This window comes from Xenopus tropicalis, chromosome 8, assembly GCF_000004195.4.
Source record: "Xenopus tropicalis strain Nigerian chromosome 8, UCB_Xtro_10.0, whole genome shotgun sequence".
NCBI lineage: Eukaryota > Metazoa > Chordata > Amphibia > Anura > Pipidae > Xenopus > Xenopus tropicalis.
Window position 1 is genome coordinate 30657799 of NC_030684.2, and position 20802 is coordinate 30678600.

General features: G+C 38.7%; 1 protein-coding gene across 4 annotated transcripts in view; it reads right to left on the reverse strand.

Moving 5' to 3' along the window:
- rabgap1 (RAB GTPase activating protein 1) overlaps positions 1–20802 on the reverse strand; it is a 106645-nt gene that overhangs the window by 74340 nt on the left and 11503 nt on the right. For all 4 annotated transcript variants that reach the window (XM_031892026.1, XM_031892029.1, XM_031892027.1 and 1 more), the window contains 6 exons: positions 15286–15470; positions 3343–3574; positions 2585–2792; positions 2311–2485; positions 2043–2200; positions 1201–1311 (listed from right to left, as the gene is read on the reverse strand). In XM_031892026.1, the coding sequence (XP_031747886.1) occupies positions 1201–1311; positions 2043–2200; positions 2311–2485; positions 2585–2792; positions 3343–3574; positions 15286–15435 (1034 nt within the window). In that variant the 5' untranslated portion in view covers positions 15436–15470. The remainder of the gene's footprint in view (positions 1–1200; positions 1312–2042; positions 2201–2310; positions 2486–2584; positions 2793–3342; positions 3575–15285; positions 15471–20802) is intronic.

A 20802-nucleotide genomic window follows, 5' to 3' on the forward strand; every position in this document is an offset into this window, starting at 1 on the left:
CTTTGGAGTTCCTGGGTTTCTTCTAGGATAAAAAGTCCTCTAGCCACATGGCTTTTATCACATGTACCTGGAAGTGACTGTGGTTTTAGGTAAATAAAGCAAGGTCATAAGTTGCTTGTGAGGTACAGGTGACACCGCTGGAGGTGACTGATTGACTAAAACCAATGTCCTTTTTAAGGGACTGTGTCATAACACAATAATGGGGCTCTACATTTAACAGGAGAGGCTGGCAAGCATTTGTAATGCTTTTAACTTTTGTCTAATTTGTACTGTACATTATTATGTGTGGTGCAATTGAAGTTTTGCATTTTACAATATAATAAATAGAATTTTTATTCAACAAGTCAAGAATGCTTATTGGATGTCTCTTAGGACTTCTCTGTTGAGTCCTAGGAAGCAATTTACTGTTACTGTGTGTTATTTTATTAATGTTGTACTACACACCTTCTCCAACACTGTACAGCTCTATACATAAGTTCCCCTGCGCAGTGATCATCTCCATGTAGCCCCATCCCCTTCTGGGTGGGTTAAACTTACTCTGGGAATAAGGGCAGGCAAGAGCAGCAGAGTCTGAGCAGAAACCACTCCTCTGCCACCAAGGTGGAGTCTGGATTTTATTTTTACTGTCATTCTCTCAACCCTCATCCTCCCCACAGAACACTGCCAACACCCCACTAAAGTATGTTTTTAACCTGCTGCCTCTTTCATATTTAATTATTAGTTAGACACTTGTACAGCATAATGTTGCCAGCAAGTCAAGGTAAATTTACAAAACAACTTATACCACCGCCATATACCACCACTAGCAGCCCTAACAATTTAAAAATCTCCCAATATGTGTTCAGGTTTTAAAAGAATCACTATTCAACCAGTCATTTTTTATAATGTTCGCAACAATGAGAGCAAAAAACATACAGATACGTTTGTTCTCCTAGTTAACATGATCCAGTCCCAATTTAAACACCCAAACAGGGGCAAGGCTAATTCAAAAGTACCTGTAGGTTTACCAGGGAAGACTGTGGGCACTTCCTGAGTGTTCAGTAATGTTGAATTGTAAACACTGTACAGGAAGTGCAACACCACAGTGATACCTGTAATTTTCCCATTGATAAGAAATTGGTAAAACAGGATATTCATGCAATTTACTCCATTCATATTTAACTCTGTATGAACAATATTAAAGATGTCTTATAAAATTACCTTTCAATAGCTAGCTCTTTGTTGGAGGTCTGCTGAACATAAATCACAATCTTCTTGTCCACACCCTGTCGAAGTCTGAAGCACTGTTTGTCTTTTTCTTTGGGAACCGCACTGAGTGAAACAATGAAGAGGTATAAAAAAGGAAATGTAAGGATAAAATTAAGAGAAAGCACCAGGAAATGATTATCATGAAAGGAGAAAGTAGTATTGCGATAATAAAAGATGAAAACGATGGTCAAAAAATGCACACTTGTGATATAGGCATTGTGTATAACTGTGACTAAAGGTGGCCATACATACTAAGATCCGCTTGCTTGGCGAGGTCTCCAAGCGAGCGGATCTTCTTCTGATATCTTCACCTACGGGTGGGCGATTTCAGGCCAGATATCGGTCAGGCAGGCCCGTTGTTAGTGCCCATACATGGACCGATAAGCTGCAGAGTCTAAAGGGTCGATAACGGCAGCTACAATCGGCCCGTGTATGGCTACCTTTATTTCTATTACAAGCTTGGCAATAAAACTTGCATTGAACAAATAGTCTAGGTAACTTTTCACAAAGTGTTGTTTTCCTTGCACTGTAAATTTATTTAAGAAATTCCATTTTCAAATTTTAACAAAAAGAGAAGCAATTATCTACATGGAAAAAACGAGAAGATACATTTTCCCACTGATCTGCCAGGATGAAAGGTTTATTTTTCCATTATGGTGAAAACATTGTCAGGCCTAAAGCTTGGTGAAAATATCAGCAAATTTACTAAAAATAAAATATAATTTTAAGAGTATGTTTGTGGTGGCAGCTTTGAATGGCTGTTAATAAATGAACCCCCTAAGCAATGCATTTACCTGAAATAGCCTTTGCCATCATCCTCCTTAATTTCAAGGGATACTGAGAAAGTAAAGATATCACTGTCTGGCGTCTGTGGTAAAACGGAAGCATAAAGTGGTGTCTGTTTGGCTGAACGACGGAATGCTGTTGCAAAACTGTAAAGTATCCGGCTCACCTAAATAAATGCAGACATCATATTATTGCAGCCGTAAGACAAAACAGCACCTTTTATTATTATGACTGTTTAATTCACAAGTCAATGCAACCGCCTCATTAGGGACTTACAGCCTCTTGTACTTCACACCGAAACACGTGTATTCTGAACAGCTCAGCATTGTAATGACTCTCAGTGAACGCAAAACAGTCACTTTCCGTAGTTCCATCATGTCCTCTTACACAGAACAAAATCTTGTAGATTGGGTATTTTGCAATTTCAGTGTTTGTCTGAGGGTCCAGAAGTCTGTTACAATAGAAAAGTAAAACAAAAAAAATGCACAAATCTAAAAGATCTGAAGAATGTGAACTCCTCCTTAGGCAAAAAAGCACTATTATCTCTTACCTGACAGTTCCTTCAGAAACATTAGGGACAGATAGAGTAACATCTAGTGCGTTCTGGCACTGCCCTCGCAGAATAGACATCATTCTTAGGGCCTCCACCTCACTTCGAGGAGCATTTACAGATGCACACCCAAGGTACGTAAGCTTACTGAACAAGACACTGTCCTCATCAGGTACTGAAGAGAACATACTGGTACCATGTGCACATTCTAAAAAAAAAAAAAAAAAAAAAAGATAACTAACAAAATAGTAGCTAACCAATGTTTACCTCCAGGTACCAGTCGTGCTGGCTGATACATTAGATAGCTTTAAGAAGGGGTTGGATGGCTTTTTAGCAAGTGAGGGAATACAGGGTTACGGGCAATAGCTCTTAGTACTAGTTGATCCAGGGACTGATCCGATTGCCATCTTGGAGTCAGGAAGGAATTTTTCCCCCTTTGAGGCAAATTAGAGAGGCTTCAGATGGGGTTTTTTGCCTTCCTCTGGATCAACTAGTAGTTAGGCAGGTTATATGTAGGCATTATGGTTGAACGTGATGGACGTATGTCTTTTTTCAACCTAACTTAATATGTTACTATGTACCATTTTACAGTAAAATTAAATTTACTATTTAAGATAAGTTTCTAGAGGAATTAGGGATACATGCATGTAGACTAAGTAATGTTCAAATGCAAATATGTAAGACATTAAATAAATAAAAAAAAATAGAAATTAACTACAAATGTAGTTGGAAGTTTTATTTGTAGGAACACACATTACCTTGCTGAGATGCATTAACTGGCAGACTCATGTCTTGCTTCTGCAGTCCTACAGTTGATGGGTTGACAGAAGAAGATGTAATGGAGGCTTCATTTGAGGGCTCATCTAGGTCTTCTTCAACCTGAGTCTTTTCAACTTCCTCTACATGCAGATTCTGATTTTCAGCCGGCGTGTCCATAAGGACATCCTCAAGGTCCTTCTCAAGTTGCTGCTCACTCCCATTGCCTACAATCTGCATAGAAGTAAAACATGAAAAAAAGATTAAATCACTCCAGAAATACAGACAGTACATAAACTCAAATTAGACATAAAACACCAGGCAACAGTTGGTGCAGTATCTCCACATTCAGCAGTCTAAGTCTAACCAAGGAAGTAAAAAATATCAATATTATTATATAATATTTTTATTATTATTATTATATTTAATATTTTTTTCTAAAGATAGTGGAAAAAATGTTTTTCTTTTCTCCACATGAACAAAAACACACCCTAACATCAGAGATCAGTGTGGATTAGTTAGAACATGAGTAGTTTACCTTTACATAACTTTTAGTATGATATAGACAGTGATAATCTGCATTTGGTATTCATTATGTATTGGTGGCATTTTATTTTTTCACGGTCGCTGGATCTGGTAGATGCCAAGAAAACATGCCCTGTCTGAATGCATAATTCTGAATGTAATGAATGCTGGAGGAGAAAACAATGGTCTGAAGTGGTTTTGGCTAGGGCCCTCTGGTTCTCTGGTTCAAATTAATGCCTCAGTGCTAAAGCATACATCAACATTCTTGACAAGGCTATGCTTAGTAGTTTGTGGAAACAGTTTGAGGCAGGTCTTTTCCTATTTCATTGTTACTACTAATAACACACTTATAAAGTGCCAACATTTTTCAAAGAGCTGTACAATAATAGCTGTATGCCTTAAACATACAGATAACATAAAAATACTGACTGTTACATGAGGTAATAGAGCTTTGCATAAGAGAGCTTACAAAAGTTAAAGACGGGGTAGGAGACACAAGGTGTGGTTATCGGCAAGGTCAGGAGTCAGCAAAGTGAGAAATGTGGCATTGAGCAGCTGAGAGTGGCTTAATCTGTATAGTGAGAGAATGGAAGGCTAGATGGGGATAAGCTTATTTAATAAGCGCAGGCCGAGAATCCGCCCCTATGCTCAAAAAAGCTTTTGGTTGTGCCTGCACCCAGAACCACTGTGTAAGCCTGGGTGCATTCACAAATAGCGGTGTGAATTCCCCTGCGTGGCAACCAGGCCAATGCAATGGCTCTGGTTGCAGGCACAACCAAAAGCTTTTTTGGCCTATTCTTGGCCTGTTCTTGGCCTACCCGCTCTGTGTGGCATTACCCTAAAAGAGAACTAGAGTAGTCAACAAGTGATATGATGAGACAGTGAATCACAATTTTAATGCCATCTTGTGTGATTTTGTTGTTTAATAACTCATTATTTATAATTTTCTGTTTAACATAACAAAACAAACATATTTCATAGTAAATTGCATAGATAATATGCAAGAAAAGAAAATCATGCAGTCCAGTTACAAAATAGAGCTTGATATAGGTAGTCTCTTCTATGGTATAATTAAGGCCCAAGTGTAGTAATATGTGTAGGGACTATAATATTAATATAATTTAATTGCATGAATGTACATAGATTTAAACAGTAAGTTAGTCCAATGTTAATTAAGTTACTTAAGTTCTACAAGGCTTTAAAGAGCCTTTATGATGGGTATCTAGGTATTTATTATTCCTAACTGATATTGATATAGGTAGGTAATCATCACCAAGATATCCTAAAAAGCCAACTGGAGAGGGCCTTTAGTACAGGTATAGGACCTGTTATCCAGAATGCTCGGGACCTGGGGCTTTCCGGATAAGGGATCTTAAAGGACAAGGAAAGGCTAAGTCACTTGGGGGTGCCAAAATGTTAGGCACCCCCAAGTGACTTTAATCGCTTACCTTGTACCCCGGGCTGGTGCCCCTGTTAGGAGAAAACAGCACCAGCCCGGGGTACCTGCAGCGAGCGCTTCCTCCTTCCTGCTTCCGCCTTCGCTTTTGGAAGGACTTAGGACAGGCGCATGCGCAGTAGAGTGGAACGCCGACTTCTCTATTAAAGTTCAGCTTTTCACTCTATTGCGCATGCGCGCGCACGGAAGCAGGAATCGCTACAGGTACCCCGGGCTGGTGCTGTTCTCTCCTAACAGGGGCACCAGCCCGGGGTACAAGGTAAACGATTAAAGTCACTTGGGGGTGCCTAACATTTTAGCACCCCCAAGAGACTTTACCTTTCCTTCTCCTTTAATCCGTAATTTGGATCTCCATACCTTAAGTCTACTAAAAAATAATTTAAACATCATTTAAACCCAATAGGATTGTTTTGCCTCCGATAAGGATTAATTATATCTTAGTTGGGATCAAGTACAGGTACTGTTTTATTATTACAGAGAAAAGGGAATCATTTAACCATTAAATAAACCCAATAGGGCTGTTCTGCCCCCAATAAGGGGTAATTATATCTTAGTTGGGATCAAGTACAGGTACTGTTTTATTATTACAGAGAAAAGGGAATCATTTAACCATTAAATAAACCCAATAGGATTGTTTTGCCTCCGATAAGGATTAATTATATCTTAGTTGGGATCAAGTAGAAGATTCTGTTTTATTATTACAGAGAAAATTTTAAAAAATTAGAATTATTTGCTTATAATGGAGTCTATGGGAGATGGGCTTTCCTTAATTTGGAACTTTCTGGATAACAGGTTTACGGATAAGGGATCCTATACCTGTATTTCAAAGTAAACTGGTTGTTCAGCTGTTTATTGTGAAACAGCGTCCTAATGGAAATTACCTGACTAACTTATACAACAAGTTTATGATACCTGATTATCTTGTCAGCCAATCAGATCACATCCCACTATGGTCAGTGAGATTGTACAGTACAGTATAACTTGTGAAGCTCTTATAGTAAAGACACACAGACACACACACACACAGATACAGCGAGAGAGTGTGTGTAAAGATATGAAGTAGGACAGGGCACAGGGAGAAGTCCTTTTCCTGGCTATAGCTTTCAACAGTGATCTCCAACCAGTGGCTCGCAAGCAACACGTTGCTCACCAACCCCTTGGATGTTGCTCCCAGTGGCCTCAAAGCAGGTGTTTATTTTTGAATTCCTGACTGCCAAACAGAGTGTCCTGTAGGCTGTCAGTCCACATAGGGGCTACCAAAAAGCCAATAATAGCTCTTATTTGGCACCCCGTTGCTCCCCAACACTTTTTCCATTTGAATGTTGCTCACAGGTATAAAAGGTCCCTGCCTTACAACCTGTGGGCACATACCCACTTTACTCTAGAAAAGAACCGTGGTTGTCTCCATTGACCTGGCTGTCGTCAAAAGTGAAATCTACAGAAAATTATTTATTTTATTTTTTTAAAAGATTTTATTTTTCAATTTTTGGAACAAAAGAATTTACATTAACAAGAAATAATAAAAAGGAAAGAAAGAGAAAAGGGGAGAGGAGGGAAGAAAGAAAAAAAAATGAGGCAAGGGCACAAATCATACCATGGCTTGAAAGGTACAATCAAGTTTTATGCAGTTCTACCCAGGTCCCCCATATGGCCACAAATTGTTCCAGGCATCCTCTTGCTAAACGTGTGAGACTTTGGCTTTAGAGTGAGTCTTTCACTAGTTTTTGCCAAAATTGTAGGGGAGGGGGGTCAAGGGATTTCTAGAATATTAAAATAGCCTATTTAGCATAGTATAACAATTGCAAATAACACATTCTGGAGTAGAACTGGAGCTGTAGGTCCCCTGTTAATGCTAAAAGACAAAGTTCTGGGGAATGAATGTTTGGAAAAGCGAGCTTCTCATTCAGGTACTGGAGAACATTGCTTCAAAAACTTTGAATTGCCGAGCATGTCCAAATTATAGAGCCTATTTCATCTCTACATTTAGAGCACTGATCAGACATATTGTCGTAGATCTTTGCTAGATGGAGGGAGCTATATATGCCATTGGTCCCTTATAGAGATAGCTCAGGAACCAACTTGAGAGCATCATTCCACATCTCCTCATCTAACTCAGAAATAGCTCTTTGCCATTTAATCCTGCTTTTCTCTAAAAGCGAAGGGCCCATTGTAGAGAGTATGATAAATAACAGGACAACGGCTAAGTCAAGTCTTGTCTATGCAAATAAGGTTTCTAGTTTAGTTTCGGTCAAGCTTACTGGCCGTGTAGGGAACTGTACCAATAAAGCTACAGAGGGAGATGAACCTCTTGCCTCATTACATCATAACTTTTGCATTCTCCACCTGAAATTATGTCCCACAGAGTTTTAATTCCTATCTGGGCCCATCTAGCAATATCTGGTATGGATTGAAAGTGAGGGAGATACATTTTGTCCCATAAAGGGGTCTGTGGGGACCAGGCATCAGGGGAACCCTGAAATAGTTTAATGGATTTACGAAAGGCATGTATGACTGTGGTTGTAGCAGGAGTAGTCACGTAGTGAGAGGAACCTGCTCGATAACGAAGTTTCGCAAGGGGCTTCAAAAGAGCCTACTACAGCAGCTTCATGAACTATAGCTGGGTAATTTAGATCAATGAGCATATACTAACTGAGCAGCAAGGAAATAAGAGTCTGAGGTTGGGCAGAGGCAAACCTCCACCGGTGGTAGGCGCCTGAAGTACCTTAAGGTTTAAGCGTGGATGCTCCCCTGCCCTGTCTATTTCATTAAACCACCATGCCCAGGTGTGACAGGGGAGTTATGAAGGGTGTACAGAAACTTTGGAAGAAAAATCATTTTAAAAATAATAATGCTGCCTGGGAGGGAGTGTGGCAAATCTTACCTCAAATCTAACTGCTCATAACTCTCCAGGTCCTTGTGGATCATTATGCCCAGGTATTTAAAGATTGTTACTACCTTGAGCTGTGAAGTGGTATCTGGTGTATCAGTGGGGAGGGGATCTATAGTAAAGGTAACCGACTTAGACTGGTTAAGTTTGAGTCCCGAATATTGGCCGAATTTAGTGACCACCTTCACCTCTCTCCATGTGTATACTTGTGGACAGCCTACTATTTACCAGGATTTTAGCCCAGGGATGAGCATTTAGTATCCATATAAAAGCTTTAAACCTAGGGCCTAATCTGTAGCTGCCATACAAGACTGTGAAGCTATTGGGACTGTTATTAATTGGGAATATATTTGCAATATGATATTCCTTGTATTCTGAGCCTTCTAAGGTACCTTGATGTGGAGATTGGGAGTTGTAAAGGGGAACAATTTGGTTATAGCAATATCTGCAAATTAGGAATAGCATAAGATTCTTGAAGTGAGGTTAAGGATTTCAGCCTACCATGGGTTTAAAGATAACAAAAATTGTTTGTCCACCATTGAAAGGCTAAGTGGTTTAAGCCTGGAATAAAATCTGGGTTCCCAACCAGGCACTTTAAATAACTTTGTGGGGAATGCAAGAATTGATATGGAGAGTAAGGTCTCTAAAAGCATATACAAGCTTAGGGAGGAGGACCATTTGGGTAGCTGCAATATGGCCTAACCATGAGATTGAATATTTTGACCTATGGCACTGAATGCTAAAAAAAAGATACAATGTTTCTCAAACTTAAATTTAATAAGTAAGCTTTTGGCAGAGAGCCCAGAGAACTTAACAAGCAACATGTGCACTTAAATACAATTATAACTAATAAGCTAAACAGGGGAACTGCGTTTAAAAGACAATTTTACCTTTTTTAGAAAAACTGAAATAACACATAAAACAAAACCCCAAAATCCCCAGGTATGTGTTCAAACTGTAAATAACCTGCCAAATGTTGTAAAATGGGAGTAGTATTTAGGGCGTGTGGTAGCAAAAATGGCCATGGTCAAACTGGTCAAAAATTTTTGTCCCTCTTTACATTTTTCAATTATTGAGAGGTATGTTTTCTAGAAAAGCCCCAATGTCAGCATATGACTTTACGTTTAGTCAGGGAAGTCATGCCCTTTACATTATTGGTAACTATAGTGATTTCAGTTCCCATTATATGTATTATAGTAATAGCATACAAAGCACATTTTAGCACCAGGTAACCAAGCTGTGTGTTCTTGATCTGTATGGTTTTATTCCTGCAATATTCGATATGTACATTAAAGAAACGGTTACGTCTCAAGAGGGTAGTTTACTTCCTGTGCCAGTGTTATCTGGGTGCATGTCAGTAGCATTGAAATATTTATGGACTGCATGCCAAATACAAACATAAAAAAATGAAAAATAACAGTTAAAAAAAAACAAACAAAAACAAATTTAACAGTACCACAAAGTGCCTGGAAAAAACCTTCCAGGTGAATCATGTTTATTTGAACACATCAGAGTAAATAAGAAAACAATGATTCCTAACAGGGGTGGAGAAGGCCAGGTAGAGAGAAAATATATCAAGTAGAAGCAGTTCACAGTCTGAAAGGAACTTGAGAATGTAGAGAAATTGAGTTCAGCACGACATAAGCAAATGCAACCACAACTCCTTGAGGTAAAGTATTTCCATTTTGCGCTTGCTTGATTTCTTTTCCCAAATGGGTTGAAGGGGTGAAGCTTCTTTAATCAATTGTGGTGGAGATGCAAGGGAGTCTGCAAGGCCCAAAAAGGATGAGAACATAGGGAAAATCCCCACCAATATTTTAGTCTCAATTGCTGAAGGATAGTGGTTACCAGGCGGAGATCTCTATGTTTTTGCAGGGCTGTAGGAGCAACATCTTGATAAATGGATAGCGGTTCTACTGCATCATGCTGTCTGGTGGATTGTAAGAGATCCTCTTTGGTTTCAAAATAATGAAGTAGTGTAATGATATCTCATTGAGGTAAGGCTTTGCCCGAAGTGCTCAATCAACAATGAGCAACTCTGGGCTATATGCTGGCAGAAGTTTTAAGAACAAGAGTTCCAAACGTTTTTGCATATCTGTGTAAGATGTCTGGTACTTTATGGATGTGAATATTATTGCTCTGGGATCTGTTTTAAAGATCTTCTTCGTGCAACAGTAAAACTGTAACTGTACGTTGTAAAGATTCAACCTGAAGTTGTAAGGCAGTGTCAGCTGAAAGCAGGTTGTCATGTTTCTTTTCCAAGGTGTTCTTTCAGGTGCCTAAGGAGTTTTTCAGTTCAGCTTGAAAGGAAGCTGCATGTAGGCTGGTGTCTAGGTCAGGTTTTGTCAAATTTGGTAGATGTGCACTATCCAAGTTAGCTGGAGGACTGACATTTTGGGAACTGTCTGATTTGAGAAGGTGCAGCTTGAAATAGTTGCCAACCTCTTTCTGTGAAGAGCACTGTTTCCAACTTGCCATTAGTTCTTTAGTTGTAGCCATGGGTAAACTGATGTGTGCTGGGGTATAAAAGTGCCACATCGGGCCCTTGGAAGGTAAAAACTTCAAGATAGCGCTGGAGCCTCTACTCCTTGCTCCTCCAAATGTATATGTTTGTGTGTGCGTTCGTGCATTGTAGGGATTTGCACCCATTAATACACAAGAGCATCAGTGAAGTCAGGCACTGATGCTGAATGATGGGTTGGATCCCGATTGGTGTTCCAGCTCATCCCAAAGGTATTTGATAGTTTTCAAGTCTCGTCTCTGGGCAAAACAATTCATACCAGTAAACCATTCATTTATAGACCTTGTTTTGCTGTTAATGGAAAGCTGCAAGAGTCAGATTAGCAAAAAAAACTGGGTGATCCCCCACAACTTGTTATCCCAAAAGTGCAATATCATGACTATTTACTTCTAATATGCAGTTACACTAAAATAAGATTCAATCCCCCCCAATTTGTTTTTTTTTTTACTTAGTTTTTATTATACAGGTATCGGACCCCTTATCCGGAAACCCGTTATCCAGAAAGCTCCGAATTACGGAAAGCCCGTCTCCCATAGACTCCATTATAAGCAAATAATTCAGAATTTTAAAACTGATTTCCTTTTTTTATGTAGAAATAAAACAGAACCTTGTAATTGATCCCAACTAAGATATAAATAATCCTTATTGGATGCAAAACAATCCTATTGGGTTTAATTCATGTTTTATTAATTTTTTAGTAAACTTAAGGTATGGAGATCCAAATTATGGAAAGACCCCTTATCCGGAATACCCTTGGTCCCGAGCATTCTGGATAATGGGTCCTATACCTGTAATTACTTTTACAGTTGGAAAAAAGAAAAAGAACGTTGAGTACGGTTGAGCCCTATATGTATTTTTTTCAATAGTCCTTTTAATGCCAATCGAAGTTAAAATTTGTTACACAATCAATTCTTTATGTTCTCTATTTACTGGTTTATGTATTACTATTCATTCCTCTGAGCTTTTATTACTGCAGACAAGCTATGTAAGAAATGAAAATTACTAAACCAGGGCTGTTTCAAGGTACATATCCTGTTTAATTGATGTTTAACCACAGAAAAGTAATAAAGGATATTTTACACTGTCTCTGGATTTGTTTGCATTAAGAAGCTAAGACCAGCAAGTTCCAACTAGTTAGCAGTTGTACAGTCTTGTAGTTGCAAGATGGTGAATATTTGTAGCAATTTCATTCTTGGATTACTGTTGTGTGATTTTATTATGTATTGGACAGTGTTGAAATGGCTTTGCTAGAGCCCACCAGACAAACTAACAACTAAGCTCATTTTCACAATTAATGGGAGCTGTCCTTGGCTGGGTGGGGCTCAAACTGAGAGTTTATCAGCAAATCCCACTTTTTAATGGTTAGGCAGCTGCATAAATTAAAGCAGCCTCAGCGAATCATTTTTAGCTAATTTTTGGCCAACCATATCAATTTGAAAACATCCAATAAATCTGGCCAGTAAATGGATTATTCAATAGCAATAAATTTCAGAGGAGATTAGTTGCCACAGATCACGGGCAACTAATCATCTTGTGTATGCCTACCCTTCCAACCAATGCTTGTATGTAAATTAGAGGGTTTTATATTTTGTATCAGCAGCTGGTTCTGATTTTTTTGTTATATGTGGGTATAAAACTGTAGGCTCACACAGCTTTTTTTTTTTTTTTTTTTTTTTTTTTTAGCAGCTGGGTTCAGTGACCCCCAGTTGAATGCTGGAAAAAGTAGAAGAGGAAAGCAAATAACTTAAAAACTATAAAAAAACAAAAAAAAAAAAAGACCAATTGCAAAGTTGCTAGGAATAGAATATATTAAAAGTTAACTTAAAGGTGAACCACCCCCTTAATGATTCACTAAACAACGCAAACAAATTTATGAACTCCATTACATCCTAAAAAATGTGGAAGCTGCCCACAAGCTGTCTGAGGCAGCCAAGTTGATGCCACCGTGCTTACCTGTTTCACATAAGAGGGGGGCGAGGGGGGTGCGCATCGCTAGTGCAGAGAGCGCAATAGTACTCTCTGCACTAAAGGAGCTGAAATTCTGCTTTAAAAGTCAAAATTTCTGCTCTTTAAATTACCGGGAGTGGATTTTTGCCCTGTTAACTTGCTAGGGCACTGCCGCCTGAGGTCAATTTATCAACTCATCTCACTGCAGCAGCGCCCCTGCATAAACCTACATTACAATAATCTATGATTAGATTTTATGAGCAAGTAGTCTGGTTACCTCTTAACCACAACTGCATAAATATAATATGTTTTTCCACAATTTTTAGTCTTCTTGAATGCTTAATCTTTATACAGGATTTGTTATCTGGAAACCCATTATCCAGAAAGTTTTGAATAATAGGAGGGCCATCTCCTATAGACTCCATTATAAGCAAATCATTTTAATTTTTGAAAATGAGTTTTCTTTTCCTCTGTAATAATAAAACAGTACCTTGTGCTTGATGCCAACTAAGATATAATTGAAGGACAAGGAAAGTTAAAAACTAAGTAAGCTTTATCAGAAAGGTCTATGTAAATACAGCCATAAGCACTCACAGAAACGCTGCACTGTGTCCTCTATCAAAAGTTTCTGAGCCCAAGTCTGCACAGCTCTATTCTCTCTCCCATAAGAATTCACTGCCTCTCCCATCAGAATGTGTGATCTGAGGTACCAGTGGCTAGACCTGCAGCACTGAAGCTACCGAGACCAAGCTAAAATGGCAGCAGTTATCTTAAGCAAACAGATGGAGCCTCTAGGGCTGTTTACTCATGTATGGTAAGGGCTCTGGCACACGGGGAGATTAGTCGCCCGCGACAAATCTCCCTGTTCGCGGGCGACTAATCTCCCTGAATTGCCATCCCACCGGCGAAAATGTAAGTTGCCGGTGGGATGGCACACAATGCGCGATTTCGGCAAATCGCCGAAGTTGCCTCGCAAGGCATTTTCAGCGATTTGACGAAATCACGCCGCCGCGTGTGCCATCCCACCGGCGGCTTACATTTTCGCCGGTGGGATGGCAACTGATAGCAACTCAGGGAGATTAGTCGCCCGCGAACAGAGAGATTATCTCCCCATGTGCCAGAGCCCTAAAGCTTTCTACAGATTAAATGTAGCATTTTAGGTGGCATTGATGTGGCTAATCTGTTGCCTTTCATTCTTCTTTAATTCTTAACGGAGGCAGAACAATCCTTTTGGGTTTATTTAATGTTTAAATCATCTTTTAGTAGACTTAAGGTTGGGGGACCCTAACAAAAAAGAAAAAAGTCTAAGCTGGGAAAAAATACATTTTTGTCTCAGAACTGCACACATTTTTAATAAATGTAAATATATTGATTGTTAAATAAATGTAATTTTACTATTCAGAGGCACTGAGGCAGTAGCAGTACCTCCCCCTCCACCCAACCCTTAAATCAGAGCAAAGATCTTGTGGGATTGCTGGTTTTAAGAGAGCAATAGTGCTTTTTATCCTTAGTGGAGATTCTCACCATGCCTTATGGCAGAAATGCCACTGAAACTACTATAATCCTACTCAACATAAGCAGACTGCTGTTATGTATTTCTGGTGGATGAAAGTTGAAACTCATATCTCTGTGCTTTGAATTAGACCCAAGGAAACAAAGATCACACAGAACAACCAAGGTGCAGCACAAATATTAATACACTCATGAACATGAAAGAAGACAAAGGGGTAAAACTGGTTTAGCAAGAAATTAAATATGTAAACATACCAAGTACAAATTACAAGTAATAACATTGTATGATTCCCAGTTACTAATAAAAAAGTAAAAAAGTTGTCTTTAGAAACTTAAATAAAAACCAAAAGATGTAAATTCTACCTGACAATATTTACTTTGCAATATATTAAAAATGAATAAACAGTTTATACATACAAACACTTATAAATAATAAAGCATATAAATAATTTTCTTTGCCTAGCAGAAGCAGAAGTTCTAGTTGGAAATAGGGATGCACCGAATCCAGTTTTTCGGGTTCGGCCGAACCCCCGAATCCATGTTAAGGGATTCGGCCGAATACCGAACCCAATTTGGAAGGGATAAATGTTGGCAGGAGCTTCGTGCGGGGATGAAAAATTTTACACTTACGTGTTTATGTGGCGACATTAACCCTTCCAAATCCTAATTAGCATAGGCTAATTAGGACGGTTTGGCCAGGACCATGTATTCGGCCGAATCCAAACCCTGCCGAAAAAGGCCGAATCCTGGCCAAATACCGAACTGATTCCTGGATTCGGTGCATCCCTAGTTGGAATGTTAACCATATGTGGCATGAAAATTTCATGTAGCAACTTTATACTCCTCCTCATTAAGAGCAATGGCTGAACTATTGTCTACAGAATATAACTCAATATAATATAACTCACATCCTAGAAGCAATTGTACATTCTCTAGGGTGTGCTGTTGTGCTTTCCACTGAGCCCAATTTTATTTAATATTTTCATGAATTACTTGGAGGAAGGAATTAGATACAATCTTTATACATTATGACTGCCAAAATAAGTAAAACCATCTTGACATAACCCAAACACACACAGCTCGCACACAGCCCAAACCTTTAGTCCAATCTTTTCATCGTCACTACCATTATTTGCAGAATGCATTTCATCGCCTTGCTTATAAACGAGCACAAAGTCCTCACTGTTCAGGGTCGACACTGAATCAGAGGAAACACTGATCTTCCCCACAGAAGCTTTGTCATCCATTTTTCATCAAGGAAGATCCGCTCATGAATGACCCACTGGGAACACAAAAAAATTATATTATTTATATCTATACCTCAAAAATTAGTTATTAACAACCAAAATTGAGAAATATTTTACAATTAGTTATGACAGATTAAACAAAATTGGTACAGCATGAAGCCCCGCCCCCTCTTCCTGTTCAGTTCTCCTCATCTCTTCTACTACAGGGTAGTCAAAAAGGAGAGCCTTCTGTGCTGCTGTACACTGGCTCCTGCTTCTCTGTGCATTCCCAGAAAGCTTCTTCCCTGTCAGGCATGCACAGAAGGCTCTCCTCTTTGACTACCCTGTAGTAGAAGAGATGAGGAGAACTGAACAGGAAGAGGGGGCGGGGCTTCATGTTGTACCAGGAAAAAGAGGAAACGAGCTGAAGATTTCAACTTTTACATCAGAAACCAGAATGCAGGGACTTAGGTATGTTATTCTGGGGGTTGTTTAGAATAATTTTAAAGATAAAAAAAAAGGTTTACTTCTCCTTTAAAGTGGTGTGTCTCGGGGATCTGCATTGGGCCAAATTTTTTTTGTACATTATTTATAGAACAAATTTTTTTTTTAACATTTTAATTCTACCATTGTGATTATCCAATACTACTCAAAAGGCTAATCTGAGATACAATTTTTCATTCAGAGGATCATAATATCGAGATTTTTTTTTTTTTCCCTTACGAATTCCTGCCTATGCTTATGGTGGAATTCCGTTTCATGTCAAAAAGAAAAGGAAAATCAAGGTAAATTCAGAAAAATTAGAAAATACAGGAGTTAGGAAATGAGAAAGCAAAGGAGAATAAAGGGTTGCACAGCCTTTCCTGAGAAGATCTATGGAAAAGAGAACAAACTTAGTACAGGTATGGGATCCGTTATCCGGAAACCCGTTATCCAGAAAGTTCCAAATAACGGAAAAGCCATCTCCCATAGACAAATAAACAAATGATTCTTATTTTTAGAAATTATTTCCCTTTTCTCTGTAGTAATAAAACAGTACCTTGTACTTGATCCAAACTAAGATATAATTAATCCTTATTGGGGGCAGAACAGCCCTATTGGGTTTATTTAATGGTTAAATGATTCCCTTTTCTCTGTAATAATAAAACAGTACCTGTACTTGATCCCAACTAAGATATAATTACCCCTTATTGGGGGCAGAACAGCCCTATTGGGTTTATTTAATGGTGAAATGATTCCCTTTTCTCTGTAATAATAAAACAGTACCTGTACTTGATCCCAACTAAGATATAATTACCCCTTATTGGGGGCAGAACAGCCCTATTGGGTTTATTTAATGGTGAAATGATTCCCTTTTCTCTGTAATAATAAAACAGTACCTGTACTTGATCCCAACTAAGATATAATTACCCCTTATTGGGGCAGAACAGCCCTATTGGGTTTATTTAATGGTTAAATGATTCCCTTTTCTCTGTAATAATAAAACAGTACCTGTACTTGATCCCAACTAAGATATAATTACCCCTTATTGGGGGCAGAACAGCCCTATTGGGTTTATTTAATGGTTAAATGATTCCCTTTTCTCTGTAATAATAAAACAGTACCTGTACTTGATCCCAACTAAGATATAATTACCCCTTATTGGGGGCAGAACAGCCCTATTGGGTTTATTTAATGGTTAAATGATTCCCTTTTCTCTGTAATAATAAAACAGTACCTGTACTTGATCCCAACTAAGATATAATGAAGCCTTATTGGAGACTAAACAATCCTATTGGGTTTATTTAATGTTTAAATGATTTTTTAGTAAACTTAAAGTATGAAGATCCAAACTATGGAAAGATCCCTTATCCCAAGCATTCTGGATAACAGATCCTATACCTGTAATGTAAACACATGTTTGGGACTTGGAAGAGAGCGCAGAATGATTTTATGGTTTCTATAGGATGCACCATACTAGGGATGCACTGAATCCCAGCGTCTTTTTAAGGATTTGGTTTCGGCCGGATCTGCGGTCCTTGCCGAACCGAATCCTAATTATAATTTGGAAAGGGTTAAATGGGCAGTGAAAAATCATTTTTGCTGCTCGCGACCCCTTCCGATCCTAATCAACATATGCTTATTAGGATTCGGTTTGGGATTTGGCCGAATCCTGCTGGGTGGGTTAGTGGGTTCGGTGCATCCCTACACCATACCCAGGATTAGGTTAGGGATTCAGCAGAACCCCAGTACATTTGCAGAAGTTTCATGAATCCTAGAATGCGCAGGATTTGGATGAATCTGCACACTGTGACAATTTACTTTTTTGCAATTCTTTTGATTTTTATGATTCTTTTACTAGTTATATTGGGATTTTTTTTATCTGTATTCAGACAATGACACAGAGGGGCACATTTAAACAGCACAATTGCTTTCCACACAAATAACAATATAAAAATTGTAAAAGGAAAAAAAAAAAGACCCACTTGTGATTATTCAGAAATATGCTCAAAATATCCTGAATAACACGGAAAAAGATGAGGTAGAGATGAGTTGCAATTTTTTTTTTCGAAAGCAGGGCTTCTCAAACTACTGCCCGCGGGCCGGATCTGGCCCCCCCAAGGTAATTTACCCGGCCCCCGCTACGTCCTCACCCCTGGCTACTACTTGTCTGCCTCATCGCACTGACATTAGGACACAGCGGGGAGCAGGGGAGCTGGGAGAGGGCGGACATAGCGAGTAGCGTTTGAGCAGGAAGCGGGAGGACGCAGCAGGGAGCTGGCAGCAGGAGTGACCCGTAGTTTGAGGACTCAACGGGGAGCTGGAACCGGCTGTAGTTTGAGGACTTGGGGGGGGCATAGTTTAAGGGCTAAAGTCCGACCACCCAACAGTCTGAGGGACCATGAACTGACCCCCTGTTTAAAAAGTTTGAGGACCTCTGATCTAATGGGTAGCATTTGATGTAACTGAAAAAGAGGGGCGTATGCTTACTGCCCATAAATATGAAATGCCATACAATAAACTCTGCTGCTTTATTAATCCAGTAAATTTGTTCAGTGACTTTTTAGCAGTGAGGAATCACAATGTTACTAATACAGGTATGGGACCTAGTATACAGAATGCTTGGGACCTGGGGTTTTTCAGATAAGGGGTCCTTTAGTAATTTGGAACTCCATATACTACTAAAAAATATTTTAAGCATTAAATAAACCCAATAGGATTGGTTTGGCTCCAGTAAGGATTAATTATATCTTAGTTGGGATCAAGTACAAGGTCCCACTTTATTATTGCAGAGAACGGGGAAATATTTACAATTTGCTTAAAATGGAGTGTATGGGAGATTGCCTTCCTGTAATTCTGAGCTTTCTGGATAATGGGTTTCCAGATAATGGATCCCATACTTGTATTGTACAAAAAAAAGGATTGTTTCCCCCTTTTGGGGGAAAACTGAGAGCTTTACTATAAAACTATTTGTACGTATCAGGCAAATAAAACAGGACAAAGAGTTTGTAGCCACTACCCTAATTTCATAAATAGAATAAAAAAGAAATTATGCAAAATTAAACCACTTAATGAATACACATTACACATTACACAAGTGGGATTTTTTTTCAATACACTCAAAATAGATGCACATTTTAACAAATGATGGGCCTGGTTTAAGACTAAGGTCATCTCCAATTATCGCAGTACTCAGAACTGTAAATTTCTTTGGTAGTTCAGGTACATCCAGTCAAAATATGAAATGGCTCACAGCGCAATCAGAATCTACTACAGGAACTTTTAAAACTTTGCAACAAAGCAAAGTTTCCTTGTTCACAAAATGGTATTGTGAATAAAAGTTAATACTGAAAGAAAGCACACGTAATTTTGCAGCTTTCGTGTTATGTACATTCCTAATTTCTGTATAGAGGGTTTTCCACCCATAAACTGCTTTTGTATAAAAAGAAAGTAATTCTAAGCAACTTTTCAATATACCAAAAACCATTAAGAATATACCCTTTTTATAACCTAGAACAGGAACGGACTCGATAACTTTGATCAGCCTGCACATGTGCCTGAATTGCACCACAATTAGTCTGTGCATAAATATAAACACATATTTTGACAAAATGCATGTATCCAACAAAATTAACGCTACAGAAACACTGTACTTTCTGAGCCAACAGATGACATAAGAAAATAGCTTTCTCTAACAAACAGGCCAAAATACATCAGTTTACAGCAATTGTTTTTTTACTGCTTTTTCGTACCGGTGTATAAGTAATACAGCCACAGTCCCAAAGATATCTAGAACAGCAAATATGGTTTCACCACAAATCTGACCCTTACCGACCTCCAAGCTTGGTGTATCTAGAAGAGCAAATATACATTCTCCTCTGTTCTTACCCTAACTGGTCTTCAGACTGAGCCCACTTGCCATTACTCCAAGCCCATATAGGCCACTTGGTAATTTTGAGTCCTGTAATATTCTCAAGGAAACTACAGCAGGAATGTGATCATAGACTGGGGCAAATTAAGGGTATGCTCATCACAAGACAACCTACTTTGCTCAGATATGTTCAGCAGGCTGGAATATGCCACAAAGGCAGATAAGGCTTAGGGAGAGCAATATGTAGCTGAAGAACAGTGCAGTAAAATATGAGCATTTAACTCCTCTAAAATAAAAGTCCCAGACAAAGTATAAGGAACATAAAGTCATAAGGAGTCACTTATCAGTAAAACCAGTTGTGGTCAAGCAAAATGAACAGAAGTCATTATGCAAAAAAATTTCCATTCATTAAACATGCTCGTGTCAAAGGCTGCTCCGAGCACTTCAGTATAGTAGCAAGTTAGCCTGTATAGTTTCTGCGTGAATTCTGCACAAGTTTGTCAACTGACTAAGGGATGGTAAACAAATAATGTTTCACTATACTGGAAGTATATGCATTCTTCAGCAAAAACCCAGAAAAGCCCTTGCACTTCAGGTGATTCTCAGTGGGGATAGTAAAAGGCAATGTTAGGCAGCTTAGCCCTACTCAGTTGGCCTATTAAAAAAAAAACCTAGTTGACAAGACACCTTTGTGCTGTTAAGCTTTGAGTAAAAGGTTTTTCTGCCATTTGCGTTGTATTTATTGCTATCAGCCAATGTATATTTCAGGCTATCCAGAGTTGTATTCTAGACGTGTTGTAAACCATTATATCAATTATATAAAATTAAAAGCTTTCATTCAACTCTTGCAGCACTAAGATCAATTTGTATGCCCAAATGGTTTTCTGGCTACACTAGAATATTGAATGTTGTCTTTGAAGTTGAAAATAAAAATATGCATTTTTGAGTCAAACAAATAATTTCAGGCCCAAGAGACTCCACCAATATTTTTTCAGATACACAGATATAAACAGGTGAAATTATTTGATTTGCTTTGC